This window comes from Grampus griseus, assembly GCF_964374135.1.
Source record: "Grampus griseus genome assembly, chromosome: 5".
NCBI classification, from domain to species: domain Eukaryota; kingdom Metazoa; phylum Chordata; class Mammalia; order Artiodactyla; family Delphinidae; genus Grampus; species Grampus griseus.
Window position 1 is genome coordinate 142,683,553 of NC_138998.1, and position 20,895 is coordinate 142,704,447.

General features: G+C 63.5%; 1 protein-coding gene across 1 annotated transcript in view; it reads left to right on the forward strand.

The window, feature by feature from the left end:
- Positions 1 to 224: 224 nt before the first annotated feature.
- COL18A1 (collagen type XVIII alpha 1 chain) overlaps positions 225 to 20,895 on the forward strand; it is a 97,421-nt gene continuing 76,750 nt past the window's right edge. The window contains exons 1-2 of the mRNA XM_082655682.1: positions 225 to 327; positions 429 to 523. Coding sequence (XP_082511808.1) covers positions 317 to 327; positions 429 to 523 — 106 coding nt within the window. The 5' untranslated portion in view covers positions 225 to 316. The remainder of the gene's footprint in view (positions 328 to 428; positions 524 to 20,895) is intronic.

The window sequence follows — 20,895 nt, forward strand, 5'->3', positions numbered from 1 at the left end:
ACGCTGCCTGGGTACTGGGAGTCGGGGGAGAAACATTGCGGCTGCAACGCAGGGGTGCTAGGACCCGGGGAGCGGCCCATGGTCGGGTTCCGGGTCCGCACCCGGCTCCGCGCAGGGTTTACTCCGCGCCAGGCCCTGCCCCCTGCCCGGCCCCCTTCCCGCCCACTGCCCTGGCCCGTCCTGCCCCCTGACCAGCTCCGCCCCGCCCGCCCGCCCTCCGCCTGGTCCTGGCGGCGGTCAGAGCGCGGCCGGCCGAGCCAGGGCACCGCGGCGGAGGCGCAGCATCCCGCGGCACAGACGGTCCGGCCCGCCTAGCATGGCGCCGAGGTGCGGGCCGCGCAGTGCCGAGGACGGGCGGGGGCAGCGGGGGCTCACGGGCGGGGGACGGGGGCGCGCGCGCTACCCTAACGTGTGGCCTGTGCCCACAGGTGGCCCTGGCTGCGACCGCGGCGGCGGCGCCTCCTGGACTTGCTCGCCCCCGTGGTCCTGCTGCTTGGGGTCAGCGCGGCGTCCGCAGAGCCAGGTAAGACCAGCGGGGACGCGAGAGTGCTCGCACCTGGCCCGCCCGCCTCCGGCCGCACTTTGTGCGGGTCTCTGGCAGCTCCCAGGGGCGACGTCCTCACCCCAGTACGTCTCGGCTTCGGTCCCGGGAGGCGGCCCCGGCTCTACCCACGCGCGCAGGTGGCCCGCGGGCGGCGGTCGGTGGGTGGACGGAGTCGGGCCGGGGCCGTGTGCCCGAGCGTCCCGCGACGGCCATTCATTCCTCGACTGCGGGGTTTCGCGCCACCTGGGCGCTCCCGGGACTGGGGGAGCGGGCCGGGCTGGGGATGGTGCGGGCCAGCTGCGTCCTGAGAACCTCGTGTCGTGACCAAACTTCGGCGACTCTGCGGGGAAGTTGGTGCGCTCGACGGACAGCGCTGCGGGCCGAGGGCCAGTGAGGTCCCGGAGCCGAGGTCGTGGTGACGGCCGTTAGACGCGCGGTGGCTCGGAGACGCCCGGGCATCCGAAGCCTGACCGCGGGCCTGTGTCGCCGTCACCGGCTTGGTGCCTCCCAGCGCCTCTGGGCCCCAGCGTAACCGCGCGCGGAGTCCAGCAGGTCTCGGGGAGGACAGTGCGGTGCGGGGCGCAGCCGTGTTGTTTCTAACCTGTTGAGGCAAAACTGCCCAGGTTTCCCCAGGGCCAGCCTTTGTGCGCCGCCCCGGCCGCCAGGCCTCTGCCCCCGCGTCCGCCGCGGTGTCGGGTTGCGCGCGGTCCCTTTGATGCGGCCGAGCGCCGAGCAGCCGCCGGGAGAACAATGCGCAGGGGTCCGTTGTTTGGCGGCGCCCGGCCGCCGCTGCTCCCGCGTGGACCGCAAACTGTGGTCGGGAAGGCCGTTCTGACCGCGCTGAAACTTCCTCTGCCCCCAGCTCCTGGGACCCCATTCCCAACCACGTGGCGGCCCAGGTCCTCTTCCCAACCGGTCCAGCAAAGGCCCGGGAGGAGCCGGTGGAGGTGCCAGGCCCGAGGGGAGCCCCCGCCCCCGCCCCCAAAGCGTAGGTGCTTTATCACAGGTGGAAATAGACAGCCTGCCCTGACATCCGTCCCGGGCAGCCGGCTCCCCGCGGCCACAGTGCTCGCTGTGGTCAACACAGCGGTCACCTGCTGCCACAGCTGGGGGGGGGGGCGGGGGTGTCGCTGGAGGGAAGTGTCCTGGGGGGAGAGCCATAGTAATTTGTTTCATTGTTTCCAGTCGGCTTGGTCATCAGGTTAAAGGGCAGCACAGACCTTTTAAAAAGGAATCACTTTGTAAATAGATGTGCGGAAAGCACCTGTCTGTAGTGTAGCAGATAACTCCTCAGGATTCGGGTTAACTCTGGGGGCGGGGGTGGGGGTGGGCGGCGTTTAGGGAGTGTGTGTCCTTATAGGGTTCTGTGGTCCCCGGGGTTCCTGGGGTTCTTATGACTGCCCGGGACCACATCGTGGCTTCAGGGGCCATCCCCTCAGACATGTGCAGGAATGTGTAAGCCTGAAGGCTCTTTTATGATTATGTCTAGTCGGGAAAGGGAAGGACACTGAGGCATCCACAGTCCAGCTTGTGAAACTTTGTAATCAGGGAGAGGAAGTCAAGGGTGTTGACTTTGAGCCTCAGAGAAGAAAAAATAAAATGCTGTGTTCAGGAGCTTGGGTGAGATGAGATCTCTAGGTGTTCAAGTTAATGCAGGCTCTGGGGGCGGTGGGTGGCAGAGTGACGGTTCAAGAAATGGTGGGGTTTTTTTTTTCAATTTATTTATTTTATGTATTTATTTTTGACTGCATTGGATCTTTGTTGCTGCGCGCGGGCTTTCTCTAGTTGCGGTGAGCGGGGGCTACTCTTCCTTGCAGTGCACGGGCTTCTCATTGCGGTGGCTTCTCTTGTTGCGGAGCAGGGGCTGTAGGCGGACGGGCTTCAGTAGTTGTCGCATGCGGGCTCAGTAGCTGTGGCTCGCGGACTCTAGAGCGCAGGCTCAGTAGTTGTGGCGCACGGGCTTAGTCGCTCCGCGGCATGTGGGATCTTCCCGGACCAGGGCTCGAACCCGTGTCCCCTGCATTGGCAGGCGGATTCTTAACCACTGCGCCACCAGGGAAGCCCGAGAAATGGTGTGCTTTATCTTGTGTCCCGCCGTGTGGCTGCAGTGGGTTTGCCGTGGTCTCAGGTCGCCGGAGGAAGGGAGCCCCTTGCGAGGTGCCTAACAGAACGTGCTCTTGTTCCCTGGAGCATAAAAGCAGGAACCAGCCTCAGCGGGGCTTGTGTGCCGCCCACCCCTCCCCCGTGCTGGGAGAACACAGGCTCCTTTCCCTGCTGGGACCAAGTCCCCTTGGAATGGGATCATAATTGCCCCTCTGGATGTTGGAGAAGAGCAAAGGTATGTGAACGCCTGACTTAGCAGGGGCTCAATTTGTTCTAGAAACGCTTCAGAATTACCCTTGGGAGTCAAAAACTTAAGCCCCGTTTGCCGATTTGAACATTTTTTCTGACCCCAAATGATGCATTTTCCCGTCTGTCTCTGTGCTGTACTTGACCAAAAAAAATAAATAAATGACGACTTTTGCTGTTTTGTTTAAGCTTTTGGTCGCTGTCATTCTGATGCTCTTGAATGGCATCGTGTGTTTCCCCCCAGAGCCAGAGACCTGGTGGGACCTTGGCTGGGCGGGCTCACGAGCCTGGGGGCTCCGCGCTACCTGCGGTCCCCGCTTCCGGAGGAAGTACCGGAGTCACACGTGCCAAGGTGGCGTCTGCCCGTGGGTCATCTTTCAGGGCCGAGGAAGGAGGACCTCGCTCTGTGGACACTTGCAGGCTGCCTGTGGCCACGCCAGAGCCCTGGGCTTTGAGTCGCCTTGTCTCCGGCCCCTCCCACAGGGGACTTCGCGCTCAGGCTCTGTCAGCTCCCCGCACACCCCCACCCCCAGAGCCGCGTGTCCCACCCTTTCTCACCACTAGGGTCCATCAGTGGGTCCAGGTCTCCGCCGATGGCCGTGGCCCGCCCTCCCCCCAGCTCCCTGGGTGGGCCTGCAGGGTTTAGACTTGACAGGACACGGCCAAGACCCTGTGGGTCCCCGAGTCCGGGGGTGTCTGTCATCCTGGGGTTCACAGGCACCCGGGTAAGGGATCTAAGCGGAGGGAAGGCACTTTTGTCCAAGGCAGGCTCGTTTGGAGGGGCAGCACAGGTGGGGAGTCTTCAGGGTTCAGGAATAAGACCTCTGAGGTAGTCTTGAATTTCAGCAGAACTTGTTTTTCAAGGCGCTCTTGTTTTCCTTTAGAAGAAGGAGGAGGGGAAAGTCCCTGCAAAGAAACCTAGAAGGAGGGAAACTGACTCCTGAGCTGTCCAGAGCTCGAGGGGCCTAGAGAGCCGGCCCCACCCGCCCTGCTTCACGCTGAAAATGCAGCTGCGCGTGCGCTCAGTGACTGCACACACACACACGTGCACACACACACACACACACACACACACGTGCACACACAGATGTACACACGTGCACAGCCATGCACACGCTCGCTCTCCCCACCAGAGTGCCTGGTCTGTCTTCAGCTGGGTTGTTGAAAACATCCTGGCGCTCCGTGGGTGACGGAATGGGACAAGACCCGTCTTCTGACACGACGGCCAGCGGACTTCCTTCTCTCGTGGCCTGAGCACTGCGGGGAAGGGCCGGTCAGTGGAGGGGTGGGTGAGGGGCAAGCGGTCTTGCTGCAGCCGTGGCTGGTCAGCCCCCAGGCCCGGCTGTCTGCGGTGGCTGGTCTATGCCCCACGGCACAGGCCCGTCTGCAGTCCTGGGCGAGGCGTGCCCCCCCCACCCCGTGCCGGCGAGGGTCGGACCACAGATGGTACACTCTAGTCTCTGCTCGGAGGCTTGGAGGCTCTGGGTTAGCTGTCATCTGACAGAGAACCCCGAAACGGCGGCCCCTCTCCCCAGAGCACAGCTGGCCAGGCACCAACTGACGGACGTCTGGGTAGAAGGTGGACGTTGCAGGATGTGACGTGTGAAACTACCCGAAACCTCATGCTGGAGGTGGGTAGAAGGTGGACATCGCAGGATGTGACATGTGAAACTACCTGAAACCTCATGCTGGAGGTGGGTAGAAGGTGGACGTTGCAGGATGTGACATGTGAAACTACCCGAAACCTCATGCTGTTGGCGGGAGGGAGGGATAAATTATCGGGAAAATGAAAATAGATGTTTGGCACGCTCATAAGATGATTGCATTTGATACATTTTGACGGCAGGGGCCCAGGACAGTGAGAGCGTTGTGGGAGGTGCCTGCAGTGCGCCCTGGGTCCCCACAGCTCTGCTCCCTCGCCAGGTCACGTGGCTTCTCTGGCCCCCACGCCTCCCATCCCTGATGGCTTAGGGTCTGCGATGAGCTCTCTGCCAGCCCCGGCTCCTTCCCAGGAAGGCCTGGGCCTCTGAGCCCCTCCCTGCCCCCCGCCAGTCCTGGGAGGAGCACTGGGGCGGTGGGCGCTGCCTTGGTGTCCTGCTCTAACCCGGGGCGGGGACAGCCCCTCCCCCCTTCTGGGTGCCCCTAGCGGCAGGTGGTTGCGTTGTGAAGCCCCTCACAGCGCCCGTGTGTGACGTGCCTGGTGTTCGATGCTGCTCGTGGAATCTCAACACACGTCCGGGACCTCGCACCGTCCACTGCATCCCTCGGCGATGCTTGGTGGAGACGGGGAGCTTTCTCTGTCCCGCTCCCCAGCACTGCCCGGTGCCGGCAGGGTGTGGCTGGGTGACTTGGGCTGGCCCCTGGGGTCATGTTTTCGATTGGCGGGTCTGGGCCGTGCAGAACGGCTGTCAGAAGGAGCTTTAGATCACGGATGCGCTGAGTCAGACGAAATTTGGGGGCCGCAGGGCAGTGTCTGTGCTCCGCCTGCCAACCTGCAGGGGTGTGTCCTACCCCCGCCCCAGCTTCTCTGGCAGAGGAGACAAGTCCCGGCACGGCCTCCTGGCTGTCTTCAGCGAGTGCCCAGGAAGGAGGACTTGTTCACAGGCCGGTACACCTTTCTGGAATTCCATGCTGGCAGACGGGGACATTCCCGGGCTGGCGCACCGTGACGAGGCCGGTGGCACAGGGCAGGGGCACCCAGCGCTGAGCTGGGGTGATGGGTGGGGCTCTTGGCCACCCTTGGTTTCTGGAAGACCAAGAGACTCTGTGGTGGGTCCAGCTGGCCCAGGCACTGGCCACGGGTCACGGTTGACCTTGACAGGGTGTTTCCCCACAAAGGACATGAGACCAGAGCCAGAGGCTCAGGGAGGAGGCCGCAGGGCGAGGGGATGGAGCCTGTGTGACCAGAGCTTGTTGGTGGGTTACAGTGGCAGGGCCTGAATGGAAACTGCAGAGACCACGTACGTGCTTTTGACGGATTGGTGGTGGTGGTGGTTTCCGTGGAGCCCGGACGGAACATCTGCAGATACTGCGTGTTACTGATTTATGTTTTTATTCATTCAGTCATCCATGTAATTTTGGTCCGAAGTCCTCGTTTCTACTTTTTGCACTGTTCCTTGAGTAGATTCAGAATTAAGCACGGTCAGGCCTCCTTGTTTTGCATCCAAGCTCAGAAATCTTGGAGACGGTACCAGGCTCCGGCAGCTGGGTCTCCTGTTTGCACAGAACCTGCTGGCACAGGCTGTTCTTAGCACGAGAGGCGCCCTTCTGCTTTGGGGAGACTTGAGCCGATGTGAAAGCGGTGCCTGGAGGGCACGTCCCAGCAGCGGTTGAACCGCATCTTGGTGCCCACCGTGCGAAAAAGTAAGCTTCTCTCGTCCTGGGAACGGGGAGGGCCCGGGGAAGAGCACCGACCCAGCTGCTGGGAGCTGGAGGCCGAATGCATCTCTGCTGGGGCCCGAGTCCAGAGCCCCCATGGCCTGTAGGGCGAAGGGAACCTTTCTTCCCTGTTTCCATTTAGGCAACCAGGGGACGTCATCGCGGAAGGGAAACGGTGATCTGTGTGGATGAGGCTGCTTTGACAGTGTGACGCGGGAAGATTCTCCCCCTCCCCTTGCAGTCGGGAGGGCGGGGCCATGGGAAGAGGGGGTGATGTTCTAATGCAGGGTGGGCCTGAGCCCCTGAGGTGGCCCTGCCTGCCCCTGAGCTCCCCTGGACCAGCCCGTTGGCCCGTGGAGCCAGGGTCTCTTCCAAGCTGGGGCTTCTGCATCTGGGGCCGGGGGTCGGGGTTCGCGTTAGAGGAGAACTTGGGAAGGCCCTCCTCTCGCCCCGGCTGGTCCGGGGCTGGGAGGCGGTGGGTGGTGAACCCAGCCACCTGGCCCCTTGGCCCATTAACTTCCTCTTTCCTGAGTCATCTTTGAGCACCTCTGTTTGCGCCCTGCCTGCCCCAAACAGGAAGGTGCACAGCAGTGCCCCTGGGTGACCGTTGTCTCCCCAGCAGGCCGAGAGCATCCACTCTGGGGTCTGGGCTCTTATCTGGGGAGGCCCCATGGCAGTGCTGGGGCTGAGTGCGGAGGGGGCTGTGTGTGGGACCTTCGGGAGGTGGTGGACGTCCCTCCGGATGGATATTAGTTCCGTGCAGCTTTTCAGTCCAAACCGCCAGGGCTGGGCACTGTCACTTTGAAAATCCTGCTAATCTGATAGATGGAGAAATACCACTCCGTGCTCTATTCTGTGAGCTTCCGTCCAGCGAGGGCGCAGGTCCTGGAGTGTTCCTTGGCCTCGCTCCCTCCTTCTGCTCTGACACCCATCCTCTGTCTGTGCTGTCGCCCTCCTTGTCACGCCTGCCTGTGGTGTCACCTCCTGGGGGGCACACTTGGCATATTTTCTAGTGTGTGGGCAGGCTTTAATTGGGAACGTGAAATTTCTGAAAGCAGGGTGTTGTTTTTTTCCCTTATTTTTATGGCCTTTTCCTGTAGAGGTAGGACACGCGTGACGATCACGGCTCAGGGACAGCGGCCTGGGCTTATCTGCGTTGCAGGGGTGATGCGGGGGTCGTGAGAATTCAGAGAGGGAAACTGCGCGCGCCAGCAGGCGGAGTGCTGGGGGGCCACGTGCTGCATGTGGCTCTTAGTTTCTTTACTCGGTTTGGTGGGCGTGGAGTTAGAGCTAGTGCTTGCAGAAAACAAGTATGGAGTCACTGAATCGTGGTCTGTTGCCGCTGGCCGGCAGCCTGGCTGGCCACTTTGTGTTCGTGGATGGGACGCCATCTACCATGTGGGTTGAGAGCCCAGGCTCCAGGTTTTGGCTCCAGTTTTGCTTCTGAGCGCTGTGTGACCTTTGGCAGATCCCTCACCGTCTCTGGGCCTCTGGTCTGTAAAGTGGGGAGGGCAGTGGGGCTCTGTGGGACTGAATAGGGCATTCCTGCAGGGAGCTTCCTGGGATGTGTCCTGACAACTCCTCCTTGGGCTCTGGGGACACCGTCGGGGATGGCCTAAGCCACCCGTCAGGGCGGGGCCTGGAAGGAGGGCCTGGTGAGCACCAAGAGCAGGAAGTGGGTCCTCGTGACCGGAACAGTTTTTGTGCTTCTTACTTGGCCGTGGGCTGCGCCTGCTAAGACCATCGTGTGTTTTAGACAAAGCGGCCCACTCACGCCCGCCGCTCCGAAGTCCTGCAAGTGTTCTGGGCCTGGGCGCCCGCGTGGTCTCGCCCACCCACGTGTCCCGTGGGGGTGATCCCGGGATGGCAGACCTGCCTCTGCCTGTTGGATCTTGTCCCGAGGCTGCTGTAGTTCGAAAATCTCTCCCACTGAGCTTCCACGGAGCCTCTTGCTCTGTGCAGCCAGGCCGCTTCCTGGGCTTCCCGCATTGAGGCCCCGTCTGTGCTGGGAATCTGAGCTCAGCCTGATGGGGCGTCTGTCGTCCGGGCAGTGCTTGCTCAGAGGACAACAGACGGGGCGGCGTCCTTTCTGTCCTCTGTAACCCCAGCCTTCCAACCAGAACGAAGTGAAGCCACCCTTGATCCCGTGCACGCTCACCTTCGGGGTCTCCCCACCTGGGCTAGACCTGCTCCCTCGCCAGCGGCTCTACCCCAGGCCGCCAGGCACCGCCCACAGGCCCAGCTCAGACCCTCCTTCCCCTCCACACACGGCCGAGGGCTTTGAAAGGCAGGCCCCCCGGGAGAGGGCGCAGCCAGCCATGGGGACAGGCTTTTTCTACCATAAATGATCATTTCAACGAGACAGCTTTCCTTCTGCCGCCCTGGGCGTGTCCACACCTGGCCCTGAGCCACCTCTGCTCCTGTCCTCTTGGCCCCTGGAGGAGAGGACGGCCCTTTCTGAGCCCAGATGCCCCTGCAGGGCCCGGCCCTCCTGCCCCACTTCAAGCTTCCGGCTGTCACTTTCTGGCTCGCTTCTCCTCACTTCCCCAAGGCTGACCCAGGGTTGCGGGCTTGCCATGCTTCCGCACCGGCGGGTAGTGTTGGCAGCGACCTCTGCTTGTCTTGGGTCCTCCCATCTTGGCCTTGTCCCCCGTGGCACCGGGGGACCCATCTTGTTCCAGGTCACCGGTGTCCTTGGGGCAGCCAGGACCTTCCTGTTTTCTGGCTAACGTGGGCCTCCATCCCCAGGGGACTCGGGCCCGGCTGGCGCTGACTCAGAATCTGCGGTGCTCTGCTGTTCCTTCTTTCGTGACCTTATATTGTGGCAATAGTCAAGAATGCCGTGGAGGCTCAGAAACCAGAAGGAAAAAGCACCCGTTCCAGCGCAGCCTTTACTGTCAATGTGGGGGCAATGGGACGTCTTAAATGGACCCGGGCTGCCCTCCCTGCTGACTCCACTCCCGGCCTGTGTGGACGGCCCTCTGGGTGCGAAGCCTCAGGGCCCCCCGGAGAGCCAGCCGCAAGCGGGTCTGCTTCCCAGATGGGAACACATCCCCACCCCACCGCCTGCTCCTGGGCGGTGCGCTGGCCTCCCAAGCACCTGACTGCCCCCCATTTAAGACCCTGGACAGCCCCACCTCCCAGCGTTGAAACTTTTTCTTCCCGTGGCATATGGTCTGCTGAATGTCAGCCCCAAAGGCCTCGCCGTCCTGATCCACAGGGCCGTGAACGCTGCTTTACGCGGTAAAGAGGGCTTCGGGTGGGATGAGGCTCGTGAGCTGTGGAGATAACCCTGGATTATCCGGGTGGGCCTACGTGTAATCCCATGTCCTAAGAAGGGATGGGGGAGGCCAGAGGGTCAGGTCAGAACAAGGAGACGTGGCGATGGAAGCAAAGGTTGAGGGAGAGATTGGAATACAGGAAGGGGCTACGAGCCTAGGAACACAGGCGGCTTCTAGATGCTGGAACCGGGGGACCGGGTCCTCCCTGGGGCCCCCGGAAAGGAGCACAGTCGTGCCGACACCTGGGATTTAGGCCTCTGGCCTCCAGAACACGAGCACAGCTCGTGTGGTTTCCAGCCCCTGACTTTGGGGTCATTTGCTCCAGCAGCTGCAGGACACTGGCCAGTGTGTGGCTAGGTCAGTGGCAGGGGTGGAGTCGTGGTGACGCAAATCCTCTCGTTGGAAAAGTGCTGCTTCTCCACAGTGTGAAACCTCTGATACGTTCGAAGGCCTTGGGACACCCACGCCCTGTACAGGGCCCCTGAGTGCCCTTCCTGACCCCCAAGTCCCGAGGGTCGACTCCCCGTCCTGCGCACCCAGCACCCTGGGCTGGGGACTCTCTGTGGAGAGGTTAGAGGGGCCCCCATCCTAGGAACCTCTTAGAGCTCAGCGGGACCCATTCTCAGGCCCTAGAATGACCTCTGCGTGTCCCCGGGTGGCGCCTTGAACGGGGGAGGGAGGCGGGCGGACAGAGGGCAGGTGAGCGGGGCCGGGGCAGACGTCGGGCCGCTCGAGAGTGCCTGGACGGGCCTGTGGGCAAGGGGACTGTGTGTGTGGGTCTGTCCTGGGACTGTCTCCGGCAGGGCCCCCGCAGGGCAGGGGCGGGTGTTATCGTCCACAAGGTTGGACAGCAGCCTGCTCTGTTCTGTTTTTGGAGAATGAGGCAAATGGCACAGGATCACATTCCCAGCGAGCGCCAGTTCTGCCCAGTGTCCTGGCGTGTCGCAGAAAGGGTTTATAAAGTAAGGCGGACCAGTTGCTGAGCAGGTGGACGGTACTCAGTACCAGTGCCTGTCAGCCTCCAGCCGTCTTAGGTACTGGCTGGACCTTCAGTTATCTGAGTGCTGGGTGGACCTTCAGTTATCCGGATGCTGGGTGGGCCTTCAGTTATCCGGATGGTGGGTGGACCTTCAATTATCCAGATGTCAGGTGGACCTTCAGTTATCCAGATGCCAGGTGGACCTTCAGTTATCCGAGGTGGACCTTCAGTTATCCAGGTGCCGGGTGGGCCTTCAGTTATCTGAGGTGGACTTCAGTTATCCGGGTGCTAGGTGGACCTTCAGTTATCTGGACGCCGGGTGGACCTTCAGTTATCCAGGGACTGGGTGGGCCTTCAGTTATCTGAGGTGGACCTTCAGTTATCCGGTGCCGGGTGGACCTTCAGTTATCCGAGGTGGACCTTCAGTTATCTGAGGTGGACCTTCAGTTATCCGGTGCCGGGTGGACCTTCAGTTATCCGAGGTGGACCTTCAGTTATCCGGTGCTGGGCGGACCTTCAGTTATCCGAGGTGGACCTTCAATTATCTGGGTGCTGGGTGGACCTTCAGTTATCCGGATGCCGGGTGGACCTTCAGTTATCTGAGGTGGACCTTCAGTTATCTGAGATGGACCTTCAGTTATCTGTGCCAAGAGACTCGATGGCCGGTGGGAACTGGTGGCCAGACTTGCCTCACTGGCCCATCTGTGAGGTGGCTCCTGACGTGCAAACTGCATCTTCATTTGCCCACATACTGGGTGTTGTCACCTCTCCTCCGGCACAGGGGCCTTTCTCAGATCTCACACACTCAGAGAGAGCAGGGACGTCGGGCAGGGCGTGTGGCTGAGAGCTCAGCCTGGCTCCTGCAGGCCTGGCTTTGTACCTTCTGGATGGCCAGAGACGGAGCCCAGGGTGGTAGGCAGCCAGGAGCGGTTGGGGGCTGTGCCCAGGACCCTTAGGTGCAGTTTGCTCTGTTCCCATCCCCCGACTCTGGCCCCCCACCTCAGGTCCTCTGTAGGCCATCTCGGGAGTGGCCAGGGCTGGCCCAGCCCAAAGGTCACTTCCTCAGGGGACTCTGCGGGGATGCTGCGCAGCTCCTCCCCAGGGTCATGGGACAGAGGAGGGGCAGGGCGCACGTCTCTGCTTGGATTCAGAAACCCAGGGCCTTTGGTGGCAGCGTTGTCCATCGTGGCTGGTCACCCGGGTCTGTTAGTCCCAGCTGAAGACCTTGCTCACCAGGTCTCAGTGCAGGCTGTGCTGGGCTCTGAACCCTAACTAGCTAGTAGGCAGTGGGCAGCTGAATTTTAAAGCCGCTGCCCTCACCTGCCCACTGGATTGGAGACCAGCCCCGCCCCCACCCTCGTTTCCCGTTACACGCGAGCATCCCTTGGGAACGATCCAGGCTCGCCCCTTCCCGGGGCGCCGTCTCACTGAGCTTCAGGTGTTTGGAAGCGTCTGCTTTGACCTTTGCCCTTCTCTTCTACAGAAACAACCCTCGTGCCTCAATGTGGTTTTACTAAAGGGCCTTTCTGAGTGGTAAGGAGTCTCCCCTGTTTCCCTGGCTCCGGACATGCATGTTTGGGGAACCACTTCTTAAAGGGCAGCCCTGGGCCTGAGCTTCTGGCGACCCGGGTCACGGAGATGGGGGTGGGATCCGCGGAGACCCCTTCCTTGTGCCGCGGTGTCCCGAGCGGACTTCGTCCTATCAGCGGTGACAGCCACTCGCTGTGACTGCCCGAGCTTCGGGGCACCGTGTTCTCTTTCCCTGTGCCTGTTAACCAGCCCCCCGGATGCCCCCACACGCCCTTCCGTGTGCCGGGGCCTGGGGTCCCTGCGGCCTCATTCTTGGGTGTCCTTGTTCTCCCCTGTGGTTCACGGCTCTGGGTCCCGGCCCGGCTGCCCCCAAGGGGTCTGGGCTGTGCGTCCTGCACCCCGCCGTCCCTCTGCTCCTTCTCAGTGGTCAACATGCTGACCCTGCCGTTTCGTGAGCCCCGGCTCACCCAGGACATGGGCGGGAAGACACCGCACAGGCCGCGGTGTAACCTGCTCTCAGCTAAAGCTGTCCCCCTGTAAGTTGTGGTTGCGTCGGCCCGGGTGAAGCCACACCACCTCCACCCCGGCCTGCGTCACACCCGAGGCCAGGTCGAGGTGCCGCTTCGTGGCCTGTGCCGTTCCCGGGCCGGGGGCTGCCTGTGAGGCGGGGGGACGCTCATGATGGGAGGCGGGGCTCCGGCTTCCGGCGTTGGGGGTGGCAGCTCACACCTGCTTGGGCCCCAGGTGGGTGCACTGGTGCAGGTTGCCCTGACTTCACGTTGCACCAGGCACAGGAGTTTCCCTCTCACGATTCACATCCCCTCCACCTCTGAGCTCTCTCATCGCTAATCGAGGACGTGAGGCCCCTCAGATGAAAGCCCCTTTGTGCACAGCCCGCAGCTGGCTCCGCCCTGGGCTGGCGCTCGCGGCCTGAGCAGGTGCAATGGCCCTCTCACCACAGGAATGTCCGCGCGAGGCACCGTGAACAGCTTCCTCCTTTATTCGTGCTATCAGCTCATGACGCTGCGATTTGGATCCAATTCTATCTGGAGAAGGTCGTGCTGGGTTGCGTCTCCTCCTCGCTCGTATCCCAGCAACAGGATTACGGCTGGCGGGATGGCATTCCTGTAGCCCCGAGAGAGCGGGGTCCCAGTCCTCCACGCTCCGGAGCCTTCTGGGGACAGTGGTGGGTGTGGGCAGGGAAGGCACTTGGACCCAGCTGCCCTAAGGCTACCAAGAGTTAGCGGTGCGGGACTCCCGGCCCCGGACCCAGGGGCCTCCACGGGGAGCCGTGCGTGGCCAGTTCCGTGGTCCTGCTGCACACTCCTGCCTTTTACCAGGAGGGGCAGGGCTGCCAGTGGTCCGCCTGTGCTTCTCAGCGTGCCCCCCACTCACCAAGCTGGAAGGCTGGCCCCTCTCTGCAGCTCCCGACGGGTTGCCCAGCGGCGTCTGCACTAGTGCCTACTCTGTGTGTGCCTGCATGGGTCCCGCTCAGCACACTCTAGGCTCCTTGAGGACAGACGGGCAGACGGAGGGCCTCTGGGCGAGACTGGACTTTGTCCCAGTGTTTGCAGTCCTGTTTCATCCTTACTGAAATTTACAATCCTGTGCGCTCCATGCCCCTTGCGAGGAGACCCGTGGCCCACATTCAAGGACCACCTGTGCCTCTGACCCCAGGGGTGACAGTGGGTGGGCCGAGCAGTAGGAATGGTCCCATCGCGGGGTCAGCAGTAGTCGGACGGGAGGAAGAAGGAGGTGAGCCCGGTGACTGGGAGGTTGAGGTCCATTGTGTACAGAGCAGCAAGGTTGTGCTGCGGGAGGAAGAGCCCTGACTACTTACCCTGGAGCAGAGTTCCACACGGCCGGCAGGGCCTTCCTGCGTCTCACTGTCCTTCTGGGGCCTCGGTCAGGGGACGCTCCCTCCTCCCGCTCTGTCCCACGGCCCCTGACACAGCCTGGAGGGGGGAGGGGGAGGGGTACGGGGTCCCGAGCACACCCTCCTTCCCGACCACAAGGCCGTGGGTGGAGGTTTGAGGGCAGCTCCCGTCTGTGGGCCCAGGTCCCTCCGCTCCTGATGGCGAGGCCAGTGTGCAGCTAGCAGATTCCAGAACTGCTCACGATGAGAAGCTAGCGTCTCCGCATGCGGCTTATTACGATTTCCTTTGATTAGTATCAGCCCCTTCCGCCTGGCGATTCCTGCAGGCGCCTCCCGCGGGGTTGGAAGGGGTGGGCGCACGGCGGGGGTGACAGGTGGCGTCTTTGCTCCTGGCTGACCGAGGCTCATGTCATTTTAAGTTAGGCCACGTGCGGGGGGTGCCTTCCTGACACGAAGTCCCAGGTACTGGGCAGCGACCGGCGGGCACTGGGGCTGGGAGGGCTGTCGAGATCTTCTGGGCACCGGACGCCGGGCACCTGCTTGTACTGGAGGAGCGAGAGCTCCACGCAAATGCCCTCGGCTCCAAGGGCCCTGGGTCACCGGCCTGTGGGGCTTCTGGGCGGCGGTGACCCTCACGCCCACGGTGGGGGGGGCCCGAGCCCACCCCACACTCGACTCGGCCCACACCTCCTTCCCTTCCACCCGGACAGCACACACGCACAGGCTCGCCCTGAGGTTTAACCGAGTGGCACCCGCACCCCAGGTCACCTCCTTGCAGGCTCGCGGCCACCATCCCCCGCACGCAGCTTCCTCCCGACCTGTCCAGCCGCCAACCTGCCCCTCGTCCTGCGGAGCCCGGCCCAACCCCCTCTCCCCAACCCTGCGTCCACCTGGAGGGAAGTGGCTACAGGCCCGTCCGGGCCCCCCACCCTCGCTCCATGCCAGCCTCTCTGTGGCCTGGGAAGGAGATAGTGGGTCGTGGTCCAAGGGGCACTGGGACGGCCACCCCCAGGGGACACCCTCCTGTTTGACACCCTCCTTTGACTTTCCACCTGCTTCTCCTTCTACCCCTTCCCTGCCTGGTGGACCTCATCTACCCCCTGGACCCGACACCTGCACCTCCACTGCGGCCACTGACTTTTCCCCTGCCCAGTGCCCTGGGCATCAGTGTCTGCTTGCCACCCCCCAGCACCTAACGTCATGCCTGGCACACAGCTGGGGCTGTAAATGCTTCCCAGATGCATGGATGGACTTTTGAGGCTTCGTGAGAACGACGGCTCGTGAATTTGGCCAGAGTGCATGGCTGGCCCTGCCTGAAGTCTTGGTGGTGCAGTTTCGCAGGGCGAGGGCCTGGCTTAGGTGCACAGTTACTGGGGATGCAGAGGCGTTCCTGCACCCACGGGTCACCGGGGGGTTTGCCCACTCCTGTGTGGGCTTTGAAGGTGTGCGACACTGGTACTGCTCCTGTGCGGGCTTTGAAGGTGTGCGACGCTGGTAGCCGTGGAGCTGCAGGAATGGGAGAGAGACACTGGAGCCTGCGGTCTGGCCTGGCTCCCCTCACCGGCTGGCCATCGCGCTGGGTGCTGGTGTCAGCAGACATGGAGCAGACGAGTGGGTCCTGCTGCAGGAGGCCACGCAGCGCCGGGAGGAGCTCAGATGGCTGTCTCGGGGTGGTGAGGCTCACGGGCTCTCCCTGCCTGAAGGGCCGCCGTCCCCACAGGGAGATGGGGGTCTGCGGGGGAGACCCCTCCATCCTGGAGGGCAGTTTCTAGGAGGTTCAAGAGATCTTAGGGGCCCTGACGTGTGGCCAGCCGTGACTGCCACCTCTTCCTTGTCCTCAGGACAAATCGAGCTGGGAGATGGCGTCACTGAGCCTCGGGGTCTGACGAGGTCTCGCTGGGGCTGGGCACCTTCGAGAGCTTCCGTCTGTCCTGGGTGTCCCCAGGCGGGACGGAGCACGGGAGGCCAAGGCCGCAGACCGGCCTAGGCAGCCTGCCTCGCTGGGTGACCGTCAGTCGCCTTCTCTGAGTCCTGGTCGCCCAGGGGCAGCCCGGGGCAGCCCTCACTGCCGTGTGCACCCTGTCCCGGCCCTGCTGTGGGACCCGGTCAGCGCCGAGCTCCTCAGCACGAGCGCCCAGGCCCCCCTGAGCCCCTCCGTGCTTGTGGAGGAATGACTTCCTTCACCCCAGACGTACGGTCGGCAGCTGCGGCGGCAGCTTCCCTCCGGCCCCGGGGTCCCCAGGTTGAGCCAGCTCCTAGGAGCCGTCTGAGGACCAGGCCTTGCAGTGCCGTCCCTGCGGGCAGCGGCCGGGTGCGCCCGGCGTCCCCAGCCCAGACGTTCCTGCCGCGCGTCTGACTTGGAGTCTAAGGTGGAGAACGTGCGTGAGGCTTGAGAGGGTGGACGGCGGAGCCCCCCGTCCCCGCCGGGGTCTGAGTGCCTGGGGAGCCCACGTCCAGCCAGCCGTTCAGCGGCCTTCTGGCCGGAGCCACCAGACACACTGCACCGGGCCTGGGGGAGCTGGGCTGCCCCTGCCACCCTGGTGGGGCAGCCCCGAGGGCCCGGCGCTGGCGCCATGGGGTCGGGAGAGAGTCTTCCGCCCGAGGACCCTGGTGGGCCGCCCCCTTGCCTGCACGCCCGACGTGACACCCGTGGCAGCACAGCCAGCACCTTCTGGGGAAGGGGACGTCGATTCACACAGTGCTGAAGAGCACGCCCACACCACTGAGCGCCTCTGTACAGCGGGGGCCTGGCCATTCACACAGCGCTGAGGAGCACGCCCACACCCGCTGAGCGCCTCCGTACAGCGGGGTCCTGGCCGTTGCCGGGCGAGCACGCTCGGTGCTGCCCGTGGCGGGCCTGTCAGACTCGGGGAGTGGACATGAGATCCCTCTCGCCGGGAGGCCCTGGAGTGGGTGGGGAGGTGGGCAGGCTGCCGGTCATCTCGCCTGGTCCCCAGCTCCGCCGTGCGTCAGCGGCGGGGCCCGGGCGAGCTTTCGGGGGATGCCGCAGCATGGTGACGGCCCGGGGCTGGCCCCGCGCTGGCCTGGAGTCCCCCGCAGAGTGTCACGGGACAGAAGGGACGCTCTGCTCCCGTTCTCACTTAGAATGTCCCCCTGTGTCTCGTGCTGCTCTGACTGAGAGGGCTCGGGGGGAGCTGTGGCAGAGGAGGGGCCCCCGAGACCCGGTCCAAGGTGTGGATCGAGCCCCTCAGTTCAGGGGGCACGGGGGGATTGTGGCTGGACGCCTGTGGTTTCCGTCCTGCACTTTGGAAGGGCAGGGCATGGTCCTCCACCCGCAGCTCCCTCTGTGGGGCCCGCTGCTCATGGACCCCCCCAGTCTCCCACAGGTGTGACGAGGCCCGAGGCTGTCTGTCCCCGTCCCCACCTGGTGACCTACCTGGTTCAGCTTGCCCCTGGGCAGCCCCCGGAGGGTCTCAGGTTACTGGCTCTCCCTCTAAAGCCCACTGAAACCCCTGGCGTCACAGCAGGATCCCCAGGAGGTGGCTGGCGCCAGCCCAGGCCTGGGACGCTGCCCAGTTCACAGGCGTCCCTGGTGGTGGCCTGGGCTGGGCCGTCGGGTGGGCCCCGGTAGAACCCGTGCTGATTAAAGCACTGACAGCAGCAAACCCGAAACTTCCCAGAGTCAGAGGCCACAGCTGGCTGCTTTCAGTTTCACTGTCGCTTTGGGAAGGAATTTAAACTGTGTGACCGTCGGCCTATTGATCATCACCCCGCGTGATCCCGCCCCTGCCTGTGGTTTCTCGTTCTCTAAACCTCATTTTTCTGCTGTCAGGATCCCTCCTGTGCTCTAATGCCTGACGGCACTGAGGGGGCCCGGGCAGGACTGGTTGGCCCATGTGGGAGCTCGGATGCCCCCAGGGGCCTCCTGCAGGGGCGAAGGCCCCCCGGGTGTGTCCTTCATCCCTGCCTTCCCCGGCTGTGGCCCTGGTCCGGGGAGCGTGCAGAGCTGGGGCTCCAGACGGGGCTCCAGACGTGGGGTGCCAGGAGGGAAATGCCCCTGCCTGACGACTTGGCGTGGGGTGACTGGGGGCCTCTGGGGAACGCCTGCTCCCCAAGTCATCCAGGAGGGCTCCTCCCAGGGCCTGAAGGACGTGGCTGTGCGCTGCTATGAACCTAGTTCTGTCTGACTTTAAACTCTGATAAATTAGAGAGACAGAGACAGAGGCGGGGGGGGGGGGGAGAGAGCGCGCGCCTGAGGATCCAGCCCCAGGCCCAGGATTCCTGTTCGTCGACGCAGAAACACCAACATCAGAGCCCCCTGCGACTCCCGCGCGGGTGAAGCACCTGCTCCTGACCCAGAACGCCGTGGCGCATCGTCTGTGATTCTGTTCGCCTCTTTAACCTGGACGAGAATTCGGGAGGGGCTGAGCGCCAGTCCCTTGGTTTTCCCGCCTTTCTGCAGGCGCCCTGCCCGGTGTAGATGACAGCAGGTTTCTTAGGCCACTTGCCTTTGCGTCTTCCCGAAGCCCTCAGCCCCCTTCAGGGGCCGGGCCCTCTGAGCGCCCGTCTCGGGGATCGTTTCATACCTCAAAACATGGAGCAGCTTCAGGAACAAGCACGCGGCCGACGCGAGCTGCTGTTGGGGTGACGGTCGAGGTGACTGGGGCACGAGGGAAGGGGCAGCCGGGGGAGCAGGACCACGGGCCATGTTTTCAGGGGAGGGGGTCCGTGACCCCCAGACACTGGGGAGCAGAGTTCCAGGTCCTCCCGCCCGAGCCTGTCCGGCCACTCTGGCCAGGCTGAGGGACGCAGGTGGGTGGCAGTGGGGTTGGGTGCCCGTTCCTGCTGAGGCAAACCAGTGAGAACCGGCTCTTAGGGCCCTGCCCAGGTCAGGCCCAGTGACTGTGTCAGGAAGGGCAGCGGGGGCAGCTGGTGGCTTTCGTTCCCCCCAGACCCCGAGGAGCCTGCAGGTGCCCTGGGAGCAGCAGGGGTGTTGGCTGCCCCCTGTGGACCGAGGTGCGTGCCCCTGAGGGTGTGGCCTTGTGCCCTCCGTCCCAGCGGAGGCGGGGACCCTGTGGACCGAGGTGCGTGCCCCTGCGGATGTGGCCTTGTGCCCTCCGTCCCAGCTGGGGGGCTGGCCTCGAGGCGGCCGGCGAGGGCCCTGCGGCTTGGGCTCAGGGCTGCCTGCAGCCTTTAGGGTAGGGGTGTCCGGGCAGAGGCTTCCACAGCCAGATGGCCCTCGGGGTCCCCGGCCATGGGGGTCAGCGTCTGAGACGGTGAGGGTTGGGGCGGGGCTTGGCCTGGAGGGCGCGCCCTTCCCGCCTTTTCTGTGCACCGACTGTGCACGGGGCCCGGTGTGTTCCCTGCTGGATTTCAGGGGCCCACAAGCCTCCACGAACAGTCCCGAGTGGAGGTGTGTCTGAAACCGGGGCCGTTTCTGCAGGAGCCAGGGCTCCGGGCTCCTGGTGAGCCGCATGGGAGCCCCTGCCTGTCTGCTGGCTGCAGAGGTGACATCCCTTGGGTGATAACTCAGGCACCCCTGGATTTAAGGCTGGGCTGCGGATTTGTGGGTTCCACTGTCTTCTTCCCTGGCTTGTCCTGTCCCCTGGCAGACATGCGCTGCTCAGGCCGACTCTGCCCACCTCTTCACCGTGGCCAGTGGTCCCAGGGCTGCTGGCTGGCGGGGGAGGACCCCAGACCCTGGGAGTTGCAGGGTCTCACCCACAGTCCCTGGTGGTGGAAGGAGCTGCCGAGGGCCGTGCAGGGAGCTCGGGGCTGAGCAGAGGTGGGAGGGTGTGATGGTCACTGAACACAGGTGTCCCCGAGCAAGCGGGCATCCCGTCCTGCTGCCAGACAGTCCCTGGGGAGGAGAGCGCCCCTTGCTTCCTGAGACCTCTTTTTAAAGACCGTGAGTGTGTGCGTGTATGCGTGTGCATGTGTGTGAACGCACGTGCATGGGTGTGTGTGTGTGCGTGTGTGTGAGCGCAGGTGCATGGGTGTGTGTGCATGTGTGTGAGCACAGGTGCCTGGGTGTGTGTGTGCATTGTGTGAGCGCAGGTGCCTGGATGTGCGTGTGTGCATGTGTGTGCGTGCAGGTGCATGGGTGTGCATGTATGTGAGCACAGGTGCATGGGTGTGCGCAGGTACGTGGGTGTGTGTGTGAGCGCAGGTGCATGGGTGTGTGTGCGTGTGAGCGCAGGTGCCTGGGTGTGTGCAGGTGCGTGGGTGTGTGTGCATGGGTGTGAGCTCAGGTGCCTGGGTGTGGGCAGGTGCATGGGTGTGCGTGTGTGTGTGTGAGCGCAGGTGCATGGGTGTGCGTGTGTGCATTGTGTGAGCGCAGGTGCATGGATGTGCGTGTGTGCGTGTGTGTGAGCGCAGGTGCATGGGTGTGTGCAGGTGCGTGTGCGTGTGTGTGCATGTGTGTGTGAGCACAGGTGCATGGGTGTGTGTGTGCGTGTGTGTGAGCGCAGGTGCATGGGTGTGTGTGCGTGTGTGTGCGAGTGCAGGTGCGTGGGTGTGTGTGTGAGCGCAGGTGCGTGGGTGTGTGTGTGCATGTGTGTGTGTGCACGTGCATGTGTGCACACGTGTGTGTGTTAACCGAGGCTCCTCTGGGTGGAGCACTCGTAGGGCCGGGTCTGCTGAACCTCCTGGATGCTGTGTGACCATGTGGTGCCCCGAGTGGGGAATGGCTGAGCTTGTCGTCTGGATGTTTCCTCCCGTCTGCTTCCATCTCACTGGAGCTTTCACTTCAGAATGTCCCCCCGCCCGCCGTCCCCATCCCTCTCCTTCCCATGTGTTCCCAGAGACTCGGGGCCCAGAGCCCCCTCCCACCCGCGCCTTCTGGGCTGGACCCCAGGAGGCAGGTGCCCCTCGGTCACGGCAGCCCGAGGCACCTGGCTCCCCTGGCCTCTGCCGCAGTCAGAGCCCAGAGCCCACTGCGCCCGCGCCACTGGGATGCTGCTTGGTGAGGGCGGTGCACCCTCTGGGTAGGGCCCCG